Raw genomic sequence first — 18,458 nt, 5'->3', positions numbered from 1 at the left:
GATACCGGAAAGGCCACGAGAGGGCGGCATTGTTTTTTTTGATTTTGTGGCGTGCCCGCGGCGCGTAGCGCTGCAGCGTTTGACATCGTTCATCGTGACGGCATTTCGAACTCGACGCGCGTGTTTACTTGAAATGTTCAAAAAATATCTGAGGTGGTTTAGGAACCCTTTAAGCTGAAGCGCGTGCACGAACATACGGGCCAGCCGGCGCGTCATCCATGGCGAGTCTCAGTAACCAAGCGCCGGCGAAGTAGCCGTTAAACCCTCACCTAGTCACGTGGTAGCGGCGGGGCTCCGAGTGAGCGCAGCTGCAACGCCTCTCCGCAGCGGATCACGTGGCGTGACATCACACCTGCCACACTTGTGCTCCGGCGGCTCGCACTCCAGCTGCTCAAGGTCATTGCGACGCGATGAATGACCTTGCGAGACATGGCGTAGTAGAGCTTTCGCTTTAAAACAAGAAACAACTAGGGGTTGGGAGTGGAGGTGGGGGCCGCGCTTAAATGCACCTCCTGTCTCTTGTTTCTTTTTTTTTCTTATTTCCTGCATTCATTCTGAGCTGTGATAATGTCGAGACAACGTTATGGAATTGAAATAACAACTGGCCCAACTAGTCACCTTTGTGAGCTTTTTTTTGTATTAGCTATAGACGCTGCTTCTAGGCTGGCGCGACTGCCTTTTTGTAATGCCCCTGACCTCCTTCGGTTCGAAAACAATATCCGCGTACTATTTCGCAAGCGGGACATTGTTGACAAATCTTGTGATCATTTCGTACGCTGCCTCCGGCTGATCGTATGGCAGGATGTGACCTGCATTACGGACCATGACCATCCTACAATTTTTGGCGGCCTTGGTGTAACCATGCACCCTTTTACCGTCGCTCGAGCGCCAAATTTTCTGCTCGGCTTTCGACCATTTCTTGGATCCGGACCACTCCAGAGAATACATGAGGGCTTCTGTCGCGACGTACGGGACGATGATGTCCAGATGGCCGCTGTAGAGGAGTACCTTGTAAGAATAAGCAAAAAAAAAAAAAAGTGGGGGGGTTGGGGGTGGGGAGAGAGAAAACGAAAGAAGTTCAGGTTATGGAAGGACATATTTTCATGGTTTACTTCGTTATAGGGGAGCGGACTGAGGGACTTACGAAAATTCTTGTTCGTAAAAACGTTTAGTCATTAGTTAATCCATGGGTTACATAGGCCACCACTCACTCAGCGGAGCTTTTCTCTATCTAGGAAGAACTTACTTTAAGCTACAAGATGCGCACTCGTCAACACAAAATATGACACAATTGACGCTCGTCTCCTTTCGCTTGTAATTCTTCCATGCATGACAGCAGCTGTCTAGTACTGCTGAAAAAAAAAAAGACCCACTCGATACTTGGAGAGTGTGATCCTGGAGCGGGAAAGAAAAAAAATATCACAGTTTCACAATAAGGGCGACGGAATGAATGCGATAGCAACATGTTAGAATAATACAGTAAGTGTAAGACTCATAGCTTTAGTGGCAGTATGAATTGAAGGAAACAGTAACCTAAGTGAAAACGAGTTGTTGTGCTAGGGGCCCTCTGTTTGAATCCTGCCTACGGACAATTTCATTTATGTTTTTTAAATAAAGCCAACTTCTTTCTTAGCGACTTTACCAGCACTTTTCCGTATCGGGTATGTTTTAATTAAACCTCTATCCTGGGCCGATCCCGGAGGTAGTTAGCAGCCGCGCCAATAAAATTATATCATTTTCAGGTTTTAGCTCGGTTAATGTTTCGAACTTTTAGTACTTAAGTCTGAGAAGATTTAAGATAAAAGGCATGCGCTGTCGGTATTTTGTTTCATGACATTTGTTTGTGGGCTGTAATTCTCCAAATTCTGAGGAATAAACTTGTTAAGCATGTAAGACCTTGTATGAGCAACATTAGTGCTATAAAGTCATGGAAATATAACCCACATATACCGCATGTCCTATAGCGTGGCGTGGCATATAGCATACATATACCTAAATATATACAGAACCTCACGGCGACCCCGACGCCAACGGGGACGGCAAGAATTCGCTTGAAGTGTCCATATAATTGCTATCGCAATAAAATAATTGTGGGAGTTGCCGCGAGGCTGCACAATAGCCGTAGCGCACATTGGATCGATAAGAACTAGCGCTTTATGGTGCATCCAGACGAAGGACCGAATCCGGATTTTTAGCGGACGCGGACGACTATGCCACGGACCGTCCGGCTGCAGGCGCATCCACACGGCGGACGAAGCCCTAGCAGACGACAGCGCCACCGAGCCGGATTACTCTCTACCGCAGCCTCTGCGCTGGCTAGCAGCAGACTGGTTTGGGAGTTTCTTCCTACAAAATGGAGGCCAGCAAACATGGAGGAAGGAAAAAAACTTTTTTACCTCCATGCCAGCAAAAAGCGACGTATTTTTTACGTCGACATGTATTTTGTCGCAAAAAGCGACGTATGTCGCTTTATATATATATATATATATATATATATATATATATATATATATATATCGCAAAAAGCGACATGTATTTTTTACCTCCATGCCAGCAAAAAGCGACGTTTGGCCGCGATGGCTGTTGTTCTGTTCGCGATTGACGAGGACTTTGATTTGTTTCCACGAAAACGGCGTTGTTGGCGGAAAGACTGGATGGGAAGGAAATAATTGAGGGTCCAAAACCTGCTCTACGGAGGGCTCCTGAAGACTGACCTCGACGAATACCGGAGGCTGCTTCGTGTAAACAGAGAGCAGTTTCTGCAACTGCTGTCGCGCGTGGGGCCCCGCATACGAAGGGAGGGTACCGTTATGCGCCGTTCTATATCAGCGGAAACCACGGTGTAAGAAATATACTCTTACACCGTGCTGCAGGTCACACTGCGGCACCTTGCTTCAGGTAAGTATCACGCGTTTCCAAGTTATTACAGAGATCGCCGTGGTAAATGTATATCGGTTGAAAACTGAGCTTGGTGCTGATCGAAGGCCGCTACACAAGTGTCTTTAAGTGCGTTCGTGTGGTAGTGTACAAGCTCAATCGCGCCCGAAATATTCAATGAAGATCCAGAGGGTTCACGTGGAACGGGTATCACGAGTGCGCACAAGTTTTGTATGGCCGTGCTGTTGGCACCGACTTTCTGCATAAACATGCATGAGATAATATTGATCTGTTTACACTTAACTACACCACTGAGTGTGATTGGTTTTCGCTGATACTCTATTCAATTACTGCTCTGAAACAACCAGATATGAGATGTATTTGTACACGTCCTACTTTTCTGTAGTCTGCTAGCGAGCAGTTGACTGAGATTTTTTTTTTCTTTGCAGGAAAGTCACTATTCCCTGAGTGTGACGGTGTCCGCATAATCTGCACGGCTGAGGTCCCACAAAGTGGGAAACTCTTCCACGATGTGGTTGAAATAAAAGGCGGCATCATCGCACAAATTCATTGTTCATAGAAGTGAACGAAACCAGGAGCTATGAAGCACTGAAACTAGGCGCCAGCAAACAAAGTACTGATGCTGACTGCAATGCAGCTGTCCTCGAGCAGGAGAGAAGTGTACTGGTTGCCAGACACTGCGTGTTTATAAGCTAAAGCTGCGGCTTTACCCCGCCAGAATCCGGATGTGAAAAACGGCTTGGCGTTATCCGTCCGCGCGCCTCCCGGACGAGGCGTGGGCGAGGCAAATCGCTGATGTGAGGTCACGTGACGCGCCGTCCGGCCCTGCAAATCCGGATTCGGTCCTTCGTCTGGATGTACCATTAAAGGCACGGATGGATGGATGAAAAACTTTATTATGGCCCTGTCATGCACTTTCAGGTGTTTGCGTATCTTACGCAAGTCCTTTGTTTGGCCGCACAGAGAGCCGCGTAGCTTTCGCACAGGGCATGCATACGACTCAGGCTCCCCATACGAGCTTCCTCCTGAATATTAAGTCAGTCAGTTATGATAGGATTGAAACCATAACATTAGCAGTCTATGATAACACTAAAACTCAACGGCCGCGAAAAAGAAATGCTGTAGAATAAGTACACCAGTGTTTACGAGAAAGAAGCTCAGGAGAAGCAGCTCAATTCGTGCGTAAAAAAATACTATGTCTGTACGGGAGTACCTTGTAAGAGTTGTCTAACAGCAAGGCCAATTTGTCTCGAACAGACTGCATCAAGTCCTTGGCAAAGTAGGCTGCCACGTTCGTTGACGAGCCGTTGAATGTTGTTTGCCCGACGTGGATGGCTTGGCGCACCATGGGTGTTATGACGAAGCTTTTGTAACGGCTGTGCGATTCGGGTTTCTCTGCGAGCAGGTAGTTGTAGCCGTACTCGTAGCCGGTGACATTACCCAAGTATGAAGGGTATCCCGTGACGACGCCCAAAACAGTTGAGTAAGCCAGTGCAGTGGCTTCCAGGTAGTTCTTTTCCCGGATAAGACGCGCAGTGCGGTCGCAGTCTCGTTGCATGTGGCTCGCTTGGTATCGATCCAGGAGCCCAATGTAGTACAAGAAGTCACCGTAGAGAAGCGTGGTGATGGGGTCGGTCAGGCCGTTGCCAATTGCAATGCCTTTGAAGTTGATCGGCACACGAAGCTTTCCTTTGGACTTATGGAGGGCAGCGCCAATGGATGGTACGAATTTTCCTGCGTAGAGATACGCGTGTCAGAGGTTCGCAACGTCGCGCAGTGATAGGTCAGCGCGATGGTAAGGTAATCAGTCGATGATGACCGAGGCGGTAATAAATCAAGAAAGCACGATGAGATATTGTGCGGGAGCCTCTTTGCGTATTCGCAGCCGTTGGCATGGGGAGAACGTAAAAAAAAGAGACCCCCCCCCCCCCCCCACACACACACACACACACACACACACACACGCGCACGCACGCACGCGCGCACGCACGCACGCACGCACACACACACACACGCACACACACACGCGCACACACACACGCACACACACACACGCACGCACACACACACACACACGCACACGCACACACACACACCACACACACACCACACACACACACACACACACACACACACACACACACACACACACACACACACACACACACACACACACACACACACACACACACACACACACACACACACACACACACACAGGTATTTACTGTTCGAGGAAACTGGTGCATCTCACTCCAAATACGGCAAAGGGCGGATAGAAGGTGACACCGACCGACGACAGGGAGAAAGCGTTTGAATAAGACGATATTACGATGACTGTTTTGATTAGGCTTTTCTGTTTTTAGATATGTATTCATGTAGGCTGCTACCGTCACCTCACGTTCCTGTTACGCTTTCCTGTATCCTATAATAGTCCCTAACCCGCGAGCATCACGATCTAATAGCGTCAGTTACGGGGTAACATTTTCCGTTGGGTTGCCGAAACTGCAAACGCACATCCTATGTTACCGCATGAAGTGACCGTCACCCAAGGTTCGAAAATACAACCCTGGTGCATCAGTGTGAGTCCTTAGCTTTTAACACAAAAACAGCTTAAAACCATAACGATGTGCTAGATGCGCGAGAGCTGCAGATGAGGGAGCCGTCCCATGTTGCCTCCGGGCATCCATGCACGTCGCCTCCGAAATCTTCGCCGGCGCGCGTTGCTCCACACCGGAGATCCCGGAGGCCCATGCTCATGCTTATGAGACGCGCTGCCCTCGCTAGATGTCACCGCGATGTTATACGTCAGGCGCTTCACAGTCGTCACTAAGATTTCCGTGATGACTTTTAAAATAGCAGGGTTCAAGAACATACCAAGGACGAAAAAATAAAAATAAATAAATAATGAAAATGCGGGAAGGCGAAGTTATTGCATGCCCAGACGGTGCAGTTTCCTAAGAGCTTGCCCAGACCTGGGGAAATTTGATGCCACTCATGGCTATTAGGAAGATTTATATGACAAATAATTTTCTTTCTTTCCATATTGTCCTGCATAAACTTGAGTTGGAAGTTCAGCACTCCTTCTGCGACCTTCTTTCATGCATGCAATTGTCTGCCAACTGCAAGTTTATTCATCGCGCTATTAATATCTGCTTGGTAAGAGAGAGGGAGAAACAAAAGAAAGGCAGGGAGGCTAACCAGAAAAAGCCCTGTTTATTACCCTGCAGGTGAAAAAGGGAAATGTGATTTTAAAAGATATGATGTAAGAAAGAAGAATATATAAATGGGAATCGGTGTTCAAAATGGATGCGGTACACGTGACTATTATAGACCTTAATGAGATCGTAAACTACCAACTTGGGTGCACGCACAGAATCTTAGCGACCCCCTCCACCCCCACTGTCATTATGGTTAATATTCAAAGCTTTTAAACCAGCACTCACCAGCGTACGATTCCCCGAAAAGGTAGAAATCATTGGAGGAGTATTTGCTAAACAGCGTGAAGAACTGTTGCAGCATTTCAAGCATGTCTCGGCTCACGTCCGACTGGTTGCGCGCGTAGCCCCTCTCGCTCTGCGTGAAGCTGAAGCCGGCGCCCACCGGGTTGTCCACGTACAGAACCGATATGGTGCGCGTCCACGTGATTGGACGCAGCTGCGCGGCGCCGTTCTCGTCCACAAAGTAAGGACCGTGCTCGACGAACAGACCAAAAAGGGAGGACGTGCCGGGTCCTCCTTGAAGCCACAACGCCACGGGTGCATTCTCGGGGCTTTCCTGCGAGGAGAGAAAGAAAGAAAGCGCCCAGAAGAAACACAATGTCGGAATCTAAATGACGCGAAGCTTGTTCGAGTTAGCGAGAGAGCAGCAGTAGCGGATGACACGAGCCCAGCCTCGTCTCCCGTACGTAGCTGTTAGCAGCTTTGCTTCTTGAGGACGAAGGCGATGTGTACGATGCTTGTCAAGAGAAGAGTGTTGATGAGGGATGCATGTACCTGAGCAGAAAGGCACATATCAAAAAGCAGAACCGCTGGTGTCGACTTCTTTGAGCGATTCTTCAGAGTTGCATCCGATGGCTTCGACAACAATTGTCCTCGCCAGCGGTGTCCACCAACAAGCACTTCCGCACATGTACTATATTTCAGTGGAACGCTCGAGGCTTGCACTCGAAGTTAGCAGACCTTAAGTGTCTTGCGTGAGTGTACCAATTCCCTTTTATGGTCATTTCCGAGTCTTGCGTCGACGAGCAATTTAGGATAAAGGGTTATTTTCATCATTCAAGGCGGCAAAACTAAATTAGCCGACTCCTGGTTGGATTTCAAAATGGCGTGCCTGCCTCTCTGATTGAGATAGCGCCACATGACAAGAATGAATATATTTGTACAACCACAGTGATTGCATCTAAAGTGTTTACCTTGATTGGCGTCTACTTGGAACCAGGCTCACCTTTCCATGTGTGAAGATTTGAAAACTTGTTGACAAGCACTCAACATAAACATAATTTTTGTGTTTTTTTAACGCACATAACGAGATCTGGGGCAGTTCACATACATGTGCTAAGCTGTCGAAACTTCTTGCAAGATACAATGTACAGCCCTTGAACGATGGCAGCATAACGTACCTGAAAAACCCGAAGACTGTTAGCTGCATTGACGTCACGTTCGCATCAAGTTGTGCCTATGTTTGGCTGGTGTGCAGATTTCGAGACTCGAGAAAGTGATTATAACCCGATCCTTATATCTGCCCTTCATTTTCGGACATCGCCCAGAAAAGTGTTTCCAAGTCGGTAGACTGGGAAGTTTACACAGCAGCCATAGACATAGGGATCAAAGTCTCGACTACGAATGCAGAATTAATCCCGACAATAGCTCACTGCCTCAAACAATGTACCCGCTTTGCCACTAATCATTGTAATGTACCTACTAACGACGAAGAATATTAAAGCTTATGTGCCATTCGAAGGCGTGCCGAAAGGAAGGCGCTGCGTACTCAGAATATCGAAGACCTCAGAACTTGTCGGCGCGCACAAGCACACATACGGCGTTACCTCACCAAACTGAACCGAAAAACGTGGAGGGATTTCGTAGAACACTGGGACATACGAAAACCACTGAGAAAAATCTGATGAGTCATCAGAAGTATTCGCAAAAAGCCACAACAGCTTCAGCTTTTTATCGCGCCTTTATTACATGAGTGCGCATCCCTGAAAGAGGTGGCAGAGCAGTACAGTAGGCTCCTTTCCAGCGGAGCAAAGCCTTTTATGCAAACTGCAAGCAATCAGCCTAGTCCACCTCGCGCGACCCTTCCTGACTTAGAAGTACCATTTAGTATTGAAGAGCTAACGGCAGCAATCGGCGACACAAACAAGCGATTATCACTTGGCCGTGACGGTGCGATTTATGAAGTGCTCGCAAATCTATGCCACACATCTCGCCTACATATTCTGTAGTACTACAACGCCTCATGGAAAAATGGGGAGGTTCCTACGGAAGGGAAGTTTGTGAAAATTATTCCTATATTGAAGCCAGGGAATCAGCCAACAAATTATAACTTCTTCAGGCCCATATCGCTGCTTAGTTGCGTAGGGAAGCTATTCGAAAAAAAAAAATAATTCACACGCGGACTAAATTGGTTCCTGGGAAACTGCAAAAGTTTACCCGGAGGAAATAAATGGCTTCCGTCAAAATAGGTCCGCAATTGATAATGTCATTGCCTTGGTCTCATCAATTGAAGAGGAATTGGTTTGTGTAAACACACCTACTGCATTATTTTTGGACATTAAGGCAGCATATGACTCCGTCTATCATAAAGCAATACTTGACGCTTTGGAAACCCTTGGTCTTGTGGGACGGCATTACCCATAGATTGCAGACTTTTTTTCAAGGACACCAACTAATCATGTGTACTCCGGGTGGCTCCACGGCGCTTTATGCCATCGATAAGGGAGTGCCCCAAGGAGCTTGTGTTAAGCCCAGTATTGTTCAACTTAGTCCACATCCATCTGCGAAGAAACCTGCCCCATGGCGTCAGAATCACACTGTATGCGGACGACATCTGCATTTGGAGCACGGCGGGTTCCCGCAATACCACCCAACAACGTCTCCAGAGAGCGCTGGCCAATACGATACATCGCCTATCTAAATTCAAGGGGTCTGAAATTGTCCCCCGACAAAAGCGTTGCTACGGCTTTCACGCGGATGCGTATGGACAAATACCCACTAGTGTTTGGTTGTCGCACCTTTCTATACGTCAAGACACAAATGTTTCTTGGAGTGACGATCGATAGGAATCTCGCATGGTCGCTTCAAGTGAAAAAACTGAGTGGGAAGATTTCCTCGGCGTCACACGTATTACGATTTTTAGCCGGCTCACAGTGGGGCGGCAACTGTGAATTAATGGTGCTCCTCCATGAGACCTACGTTGACGAAACACTGCGGTATTACCTCTCGATGCTGCACCAAATGTCTCCCACAAGCCAGAGAAAACTTGAGGCAGCACGAAACAACTGTCTTCGAGTATGCCTTGTCCTTCCGAAGGGGTCGTCCCGCTCAGGAACTGTAACACAAGCTGAATGCCTGCCTCAGGAGTGCTATCTTTGTAGGAGACACTTCGGATTCACCTCGGACACGTCATTCATACGAAGACAAACTTTTTAAAGGATATTTCTAGAACCAGTGCTACATCTAGCTTTGGGCAGGCAATCGGAAGCATATCTATTTTAATTCCCGCTCAGGCGTCACAAATTTTGCCACGAAACTTATCACCCTAGAGATTGTCACCACTGGCAATTGGGCCATACATCGCTGGAATCAGTGCAAAAAAAAAAAAAAAAAAAGAAAATCCCTCAAGCAGTGACCCATCAGATAGCTTCGGAATATATGCAGTAAAAATTCGCAGCCACAACGCACATTTTCACAAATGGCTCTACAACTCAACGTCGCTTATCAACTCAACGTCGCTCAACGACGCTTTTTGTGTCCTCTACAGGGCAACGATTTTCGTTTCGTCTTGAGTGAGCGACATCATCTACGTCAGTTATGCTATATGACTTTAAGGATCGAGGCCCTTGTGTATGTAATTCGATAGCAGCCGCCAAAGACATGGGTGGTATTCAGGGATTCGAAAGCAGCCCTACAAAGTATATGGAACAGGCACGAGCGGTGTAATAACCAACATGCAGCATTAGACATTGCCTCTCTTCACCACAGGCCTAAGATTGCTGGGCATTACATCGCGTTCCAGTGAATGCCTGGCCATGCCGGTATTTCGGCAAACGGAAAAACGAATGAAGCTGCCCGAAATGGACTCCAATACCGAAATTTCAGAAGAATACAAAATTTTACCGAAACAGAAGCTTCGGTAATACCGAAATTTTACCAAAGCCGACGCTTCGATCATGGCAAAAAATATGCCTATCAAGAAAAAGACCGCCTCTGGAATCTGCTACTTCACCAAGATAACCTGCGTTATACTGACCCAGAAGTGAGTTAGAAAACTCCACGACCACTTCCTCGACACTTAGAGACATTGTACCATCGTCTTCGACTGAACGTGGCATACACGAACAATTATCTGTACCGCATATGGCGTACCACTAATCCCTACTGTGATAACTGTGGCAGCTTAGAGACAGAGGAGCACATACTACTTAATGCCCCGCTTACCGCGACGAGAGACAACTTTTTGAGCGACAAATCGACATGATTTGCCACGATCCGTTAACGTTACCCAGCATCTTAAGTCCAATGCCCCGCCCTTCAAAACAGCGGCGGGTTTTGGATTTATTGTTCAAATAGCTGTCAGAAATTGGTCCAATCGGAAAGCTTTAAATATTCACAATTTCCTATAGAAAAGCCTAAATTTACCCGCCATCTCACCTATAAATATTAGTATCAGGCCCACTTGCGCATTTCATATTTATTTTTATTCTCTTTTTCCCCCCACTCTCCTCTGTTATCTTTTAATCCCCTTCGACATCCCTATACAGAGTAGCATGCCAGCGGTTGGATACGTGCCGGCAAAAATCTATGTATTTCTAACAAAGAGTCTTTCTCTCTGCATTTAAGGCTTCTGTACCTCTTGTATCACAGTGGTACATTAATTCTTGGGGATTACCTAAGAATGGGCACATACCATGTGTCACGCACCTCGTTTTTGCAAAGGGAGCGCAGACGTGTTGCAGGAAAAGGAGACCAGGACAGAAAAGATGCTTGAGTCTTTCCTGTCCTGGTATCCTTTTTCCGCAACACTTCTGCGCTCCCCTTTGCAAAATCATGTCAAACCAACTAGTCCTACACCTCACCATTCTATGCACCTTGTGGCACAGGTTTTCTACTGGGCCAGACAGCAGCCAGCACTTATACAGTGGCCAAAGTTGTCTATATGCGAGTACATTAACAAATATATCCGGCGAAAAAGCAAAGACAAACACCAAACCCTGGGCAAAAAGGTCGAGATAGCGTCGCTTAAAAAATTCCGGTCTTTGTTTCTGCAACCTGCAAGCGAACTATTGCAGGTGATATCTATGCGTATTTTCCCGCGTGCTCTCTTTCGTCATACAGCCATGTACCATTTGTGATATGGACTGCCCAAATGCTTAATGCTGCAGCTACCTGCAACATTGAGCTTCAGGAGTCACATAAGCTGGTATGTTTTTACAATGTCCGCTACACTAGGGACTGGATATAATGCGTGTTTTGGTTGCGCTCTCTGTGGTGGTCGCAGTGGTGTTGGATTGTAGCTACAGGCGGTTTTCGCCTGGCGATCGATGCTGACAATTTTCTTCTTGAGCTTGTTTTTTTCGAGCTTGTTTTTCTTTCTTCTTGAGCTCCTTGAGCTTGAGTTTTTCTTCTTGAGCATACCAGTGCTTCTTAGAAATGCAAGAAGAAGATGCGAAGCACTCTGTCACTCTTCCCCTCTGGTATGATTGCCTGGACACTGGCCACGGCAATCATTCTCAGCGATGATCGAGCTTGTGGAGCGCCCAACATACGCTTCATTGCGAGGCACAAATATCGTATAGTGCATGTGCTGATGTCCTGATGTGGCAGTAGGTTGTGTGCTTGTCTCAAAATGAAGAGGACCTGGGTTTGAACCACGGTCATGATCGTTTTGTTTATTTCATATTACTCGTAACGCAGCTTACTTTCTGTAATGTTTCTCTGATGTAATGTTTCTCTTTTTGGTTTAACTTGTACAAATATGACGCTCGTGCAGGCTGCCACCACCTCTATAAAAGCCTATGATAAGGAAGCGGCCTGCTGACCAGAATGTTCGTTTTTTGAATTGTTGAGAAGCCGGCATTGACGAAGGATAGACGCAGCATGCATTTCGTGGGAAGATGTTGCCTTTATTGCTTTGGTTGTAACTTTATTGCAAGAAAACGTTTCTCGCGGAAAGCACTGATGTACAGCCTCCAGCATTTTTAACTATATCACACGAGAACGCTATAATATGGTCGTACGTCGTCCTGAAGGGAACGTCGCATTAGACGACTCTTGCACAGGAGTGCTTAGTGCACTTGAGAGTACTTCTGCCAGTCTCGCTGATTATCGCCGCTTAAAGGCGCTAAAATAACTGGTGATGAACGCTCGCGCGATATAGCTAAAAATGCGGGATGCTGTACATGTGAGTGTGTTGTGCTGGAGAACGTTTCTTGATATGCGCAGCAAACGAGCTCAGGCAAACACTATTCTATTGTAATTTTATATTATTGCTATCGATAAAGACAAGCACACGTATGCACGAAAGCCTCTTACTCTAGAATATTTAACAAGATAAATTTCAGCCAAACCTTATGCTGGACATATTATGATCGAAGGCGCTGTCTGACAATGAGCACTTACTAAACTAAAAGCGTTGTGAAATCGGTCCCAGAATTGTGAATTTGTGTGCCATTTACCATGGCAGGGACGAACCAGAAGAAGAGGTTGCTGCCCAGGTCCTTGTTGATTGTAATGAACCCCGAGTAGCTGAGCACACATGGAACGTCGCCGATCTTGCCTACCCTGCTTTTACGCAAGGCTTCTTCGTACTTTCCAGATTCAATGAGAGGCGTTAGGAAGAGCGGCTGTCCCACACAATTGCCTTGGTTTGTGCTGTCACCTGCATCAGACAAAACAATACCCTGATCGCATGTTCATGCGTATCTTTAATTCGCTTGGGGACCAATTTGAGGAAGTTGTGTTTGTGAATATCCATGTTGATTCACTAAGCTTTATTAATCAGCTCTGACTGCCCGAACCTAAAACCGGCCACTACGAGTATGGTTCAAAGGACACTAAATGAAAATATTAGGTAGAGCTAGATCGATAGATTACTCGTGTAGAAGTCTACCATTTTTCCCTGTGTGCCAATTGTAGCGCTTTGTTTCGTAGAAAATTGCCGCCGAGGATCCCGTTGCTGCTGCTAAATTTGAAAAACCCATGCCAAAACTGGTGAGATCACATAATTTGCACCTCACCTCCATCTCAGCCGTTCTTTGCGAATCAGTCAGTGCTGACGTCACGTGAAAGGTAGCAGAATCCCTAACAGGGGGCGCCCCTATGATTTTCAATTTTCATTTCCTCACTTATAAAAGCTCTGTTCTCGCTGCGAATGATGAATTCGTTATTGCGGAAACCTAATCGTTCAACCTAGCTCGACTTAATAACTTTCTTTAGTGTCCCTATAACAGCTGCCATTATTCGATGAAGATAGAATTTTTACACTATTGGACAGCATGCGTTGAGCTGTATGAGTATAAATATGAAAGGAACAATTGTCATCCACCCGCATGCAGCACGACGCTACAGAGGAAACTCATACGGGATCCCCACAAAGAAAGCTTCGCAGTTGAAGAAATAAGATCTTTGCTTGTGTAGTTCAAACCCTTCTCAAGTCCTGCGCTTAATGTAGCTCCAATGTTGCTCAAATTCTGCGGTTGTGTAGTTAAAATCCAGCGCTAATGCAGCTCCACTAACGCGGAACCTGGGGAAGTGCGAAGTAGTGATGCGCCGGTGTTTCCCTTATGTTATTTCCCTTATGTTATTTGCACAAGTGAGGAGGAATCGAGCACTTGTGGGGTGGTGGCGCCCTTGCGTCTCTTGCGCTGTGCTGGTACCAGACTGGCGTTTCGGAAGTTATTTTCACGAGTTTCTGCTAATTCCCACATATCCCTGGCCCATACCCGCATATCCGATGCGGGTATGCGTGACCACGACGCGTGACCACGACGACATGACATCACATTAGATGCCGACAGACCGGGCGCCTAAAGTGCTTCGCATTTAAAATTCGTCGTGGCCTGGGAGTCGAACGCGCGACCAACGCCTTTGTTGGTCCCGGGACCAACAACTTATTCCGAGACCAAGACGGACCGAGTTCCTTGGTCCAAAATTGTTAAAAACGAAGGTCGCTTCTGTACGTTGTTTGAAATTGGCTTCTGCCTACTGTTATGTTTAACGCAATCAATAAACGCCTTCTATTGTTACTAGAAGGTTAGGTTAATGTTCTTCTTACCTTCCCTTCCGGCTTTGCTACCATCATTTCGCGATGCCTCTTGGTACCTGTAAAGAAGAAGTGTCTTTCTTATAGGCCGGTTATATTAAGAACCATGTGTTGGTTTGGGTGTATTCAGACTGTATTGTGTGTATTTCTTTCTCCACAGACAGTCAGCAGACCATCGCCCCAGGTGCGCCATACAGCGCCACTACGATGGCCTTCGTTAAGCTTATTTTTCGTTATGTCTTTTATTCCAGACAAAACCGTTAGGATGCTCTTTACTGGAAACATTAAAGGGGCACTAAAGTGAAACAATAAATCAACAAGTATTCTTCGAAAACTCTGCTGTCGTTAATTACACTGCAATGGGTCAACTATTAGAAGAGAAAATGAAGCTCAAAGTTAATTTTTTTATTTTGCGCGGAACCCCCAACGTCAGCACTTCAGTGTGACGTCACGACTTCTAAAGTAAATTTTTTGTATTTGGGCCACGTTGGCTCAGTAAAAGTTAGCGAAACTTGCCGTATTCAGTCGTCGGCTCCTTTAGAACACAATGAAGTCAATATGTACCGCTAAAGAATTAACTAGGACCTGAAGACGCTGTCAAAATTCATGACGTCACGGTGAGCTGGTGCGGGAACTTCAAGCTGGCATCGCCACTCGCCTTCTGTGTTTTTCATTTCTTTCTGGCTTACCAAGCGGCTTCTAGCGGTAAGAGTGGTGTTTTCGGTATTGCGGAAGGGTAATCTACGGATACAGAAGAAATCATATTTCCCTTTACTGTCCCTATAATAAGGTGAATGATTAAAATTCTGGGGTTTTACGTGGCAAAACCAGGATATGATTATGGGGCGCGCCGTAGTGGGGGATTCCGGATAAATCTTGACCACCTTGGGTTCTTTAATGTGTACCCAATGCGCGGTACACGGGCGTTTTTTGCATTTCCCTCTCATCGATGTGCGGCCGCCGCAGCTGGGATTTAATCCCGCCTGCTCGGGCTCCTGGGCTGAGGAAATCGGTTTCGAAACCCATCGGCAGAACAACTTGGGTCACTGGGTATTCGCCACTCTAGCGGAATCGAACCCGTGCCATATAGGCGTAGATTCAGACAATCTGGTCTGAATATATAATTAGACACGGGCGGACTTCGCGGCGGCACCTCTAGATGGCGCCGCGTGTCTACAGGGATGCACGAGAGAGGAGCCCGGCTGTAGTGCACGCCTCAAACAACGACGCGCTACGGTTGTGCCAATACGGTGTATCGCTGTGTTAATCGCTTTAACGTCGACAGTCATGGCTGCTGCCGGATTTCTTTACTGTTATTTTCCGATAACCTCAAACACCTCCACCTGAAGTTTCCAGTATTGAATGTGCTGACAACGTTTGCTTAGCATAACCTTTACATCTTTCCAATTTTCAGCAGCTGTGCTGGGTATACGAATGCTTGTCGTACGTACCCCCTCCCCCCCCCCCCCCCCCCCAAAAAAAAAAAAGTTAGTGAGCAGCAGTTACATATGGACAGATAAATAGGTGGATATATACGTAGCGAGCATACCATTAACGTCAGTAAGAAATGGAGATTATAGCCAATAGAGCACGGCAGAGCACAGAGACAGAGGATGACCTATAGCAACCATTGGTTTTCCAGTGCTAGGGTTAGGCTTGCCTGCATTACATTTACTAAGACAAAATGTGTCCACATAATGGCCAGAAAACGCGCCGCATGATCTACGCTGTTCTGCACGATATATCATGTTGGAGTATAACAGATTGTGAGGCTTCCAATCTATACCATGCACATAAACTAGAAACGACGCGCTAGACATAACATCACTCCAGTATATTCTTTCCTCTGCATTTTACTGTGCGACTGAAACAACTGAGGGCATCGAGAGCAGATGTAAGAAAGGATGGCGCAATACAAATTGCGCCCAACTCTCAGTGCTACCCGTGAGCAATACTCTAGTTGCTTCGTGATGCTTGTTATACATAGTGAAGAGTAGAATAGAGAACGTAGCACATATATAAGGAGAGATAATTGTTCTCTGCGCTTCAGGACGCATAACAAAGAAACAGAATATGCATGTGTGTTGTGTAGAACAGTTACCACGACGATACAAGAACATTTCACGGTAACATACTGCGACTACAGCAAAGTAACAGTGCATGCTTTGACCATAAACAAAAGTAAAATATAACAAATACAAGTGATGGTGGTAGCAAATACGAAAACAAGATGGCCCGAAACGACGTTTGTGTAATTATTCTTGGAAAAGGGGGGAGAGAAACGATACTGGCCACAAATTTATAGCAGGTAACACTCGTTGATAGTAAAAAAAAAAAAAAATAGGTGCTTGAAATATTGAAAAGTAGCAATATTTAAATATGTACTGAATGCTGGAATGCCATTGTCTCGTAAAAACCTGTCGGTGCTCTTGGCGTTCGTAGTGAAGCGCTTTAGTAGTTCTTTAGCCGTATAAAAACTGACATAGGACCCTCGAGGGTTATAGGAGGGTTAGAATTCGTGATACACGCAGTACTAAAACACTTCTGCGAACCGCTTTTTATGAGGATCATTGAGATTAGTTGCCGAGATATCACTTTCGTGGCGTGTCTTATAGCGTTACTGACAAGAAACGAAGACTTACCCATGCTCGTGGTTTGCGTAGATGCTAGATGGGAAAATGATGCCGCATAGGAGAAGCAGGAGCACGGGTCTCATCCTGATAATGAGTGACACGAAGAAAACGGAATTCCTTGAGTGAATACAAATGTATGTCGAGCGGAGGGTTTATGTACAGGGGAAAAAATTACTAGTGCGACAATACGTCATCCATCATTGTTTTTTTTTTCATGTAATTCGCCATTTTTTTTCGACTAGTTTTCATCATTCATAGCGCTCTCGCCCATATAGAAGTGAAATGTAGTAACAGGAAGCATATGCTTACAATGTGACACCGCGTCCCCCAGCTTAATCTAAAAACATTTACAACGCAGAACGAAAACGAGCGTTTGTTTTGCTTGACAAGTACATCTAACCATGAAGCTTTTCAGGAAAAGCCTTGACACGTTTTCTAACGGACAACGTCATTGTGATTGATTGTGGACGAGAATTTTATCTCCCTACTTCCTGTACTGTCTTGTCTGTTTCATGTGCATGTCTATTTAATATGTTAATTCCTGATTGTTATATGTATTTTGAAGTATGTGTAGCTTGCTTTTACTTATCCTATTGTCCTTATTTTGAGAGTGCTTAACGCCTCTTCTACATGAATATATATATAATTGATTAATTTTTGCATATTCCAGCGTTTTATTCAATTGCTTGCTGTTGTTCGTCTGCACATTTACGAGCACATTGTCCCAAGTGTCTCAACGTGTACACTATATTTCGCCAAATGCTGGTCAATTAAGAGTGTGTTTTGATTTTCTTATTTCCCCATTTTACTACTGTCTGCTCATACCACAGTCAAAACCTTTTGATGAAACCGGTGACGAAGGCTACCAACATTCCCAATACCACTGAATAAATCAATGAATCATTCATGAATAATTTCCAAAACTTGGTGGCTAAAATTTGTGGTGTGCAGTTTGACGGCTGAAAATTTCTGTTTCGGGATGGGATATAATTTAGGAATGTAGGATAGTTTAAGGCTCTCCGAAGTGCACCCCCGATAGCTCTTATTCTTCTCTTCTTTCTGGGGTTTTATGAGCCAAAACCAGTTCTGATTATGAGGCATGCCGTGGAGGGCTCCGGATTAATTTTGACCACCTGGGGTTCTTTAACGCGCACTACAACGCAAGTACATGGGCGTTTCTGCATTTAGCCTCCATCGAAATGCGGCCGCCGCGGCCGAGATTCGATCCCGCGACCTCGTGCTCAGCAGCGCAACGCCTTAGCTTACTGAGCTACCGCGGCGGGTGCACCCTATAGCTCTAGGTTGTATGCCTAGGACGCGAAGTGTACATTTGGGCTTTGTAACAGCTTGCAAAGGCAGGCAGTGCAGACAGTAACCACAAGGAATGTATTAATGGCGCCTTGTTCGCGCGGCATTGGCGTGTGCTTCGCACTACATGGG

General features: G+C 46.1%; 1 protein-coding gene across 1 annotated transcript in view; it reads right to left on the bottom strand.

The window, feature by feature from the left end:
• The window catches only part of LOC119456752 (uncharacterized), a 54,701-nt gene extending 37,600 nt beyond the window's left edge, over positions 1-17,101 (bottom strand). The window contains exons 1-5 of the mRNA XM_037718574.2: positions 17,028-17,101; positions 14,398-14,444; positions 12,800-13,002; positions 6,345-6,675; positions 4,104-4,632 (exon numbers count right to left, since the gene is read on the bottom strand). Of these exons, the coding sequence (XP_037574502.2) occupies positions 4,104-4,632; positions 6,345-6,675; positions 12,800-13,002; positions 14,398-14,444; positions 17,028-17,101 (1,184 nt within the window). The remainder of the gene's footprint in view (positions 1-4,103; positions 4,633-6,344; positions 6,676-12,799; positions 13,003-14,397; positions 14,445-17,027) is intronic.
• Positions 17,102-18,458: the final 1,357 nt, after the last annotated feature.

Source organism: Dermacentor silvarum, chromosome 6, assembly GCF_013339745.2.
Source record: "Dermacentor silvarum isolate Dsil-2018 chromosome 6, BIME_Dsil_1.4, whole genome shotgun sequence".
NCBI classification, from domain to species: Eukaryota; Metazoa; Arthropoda; class Arachnida; order Ixodida; family Ixodidae; genus Dermacentor; species Dermacentor silvarum.
Note: the sequence above shows the minus strand (reverse complement) of the source record. Positions and strands in the feature narration are given on the sequence as shown.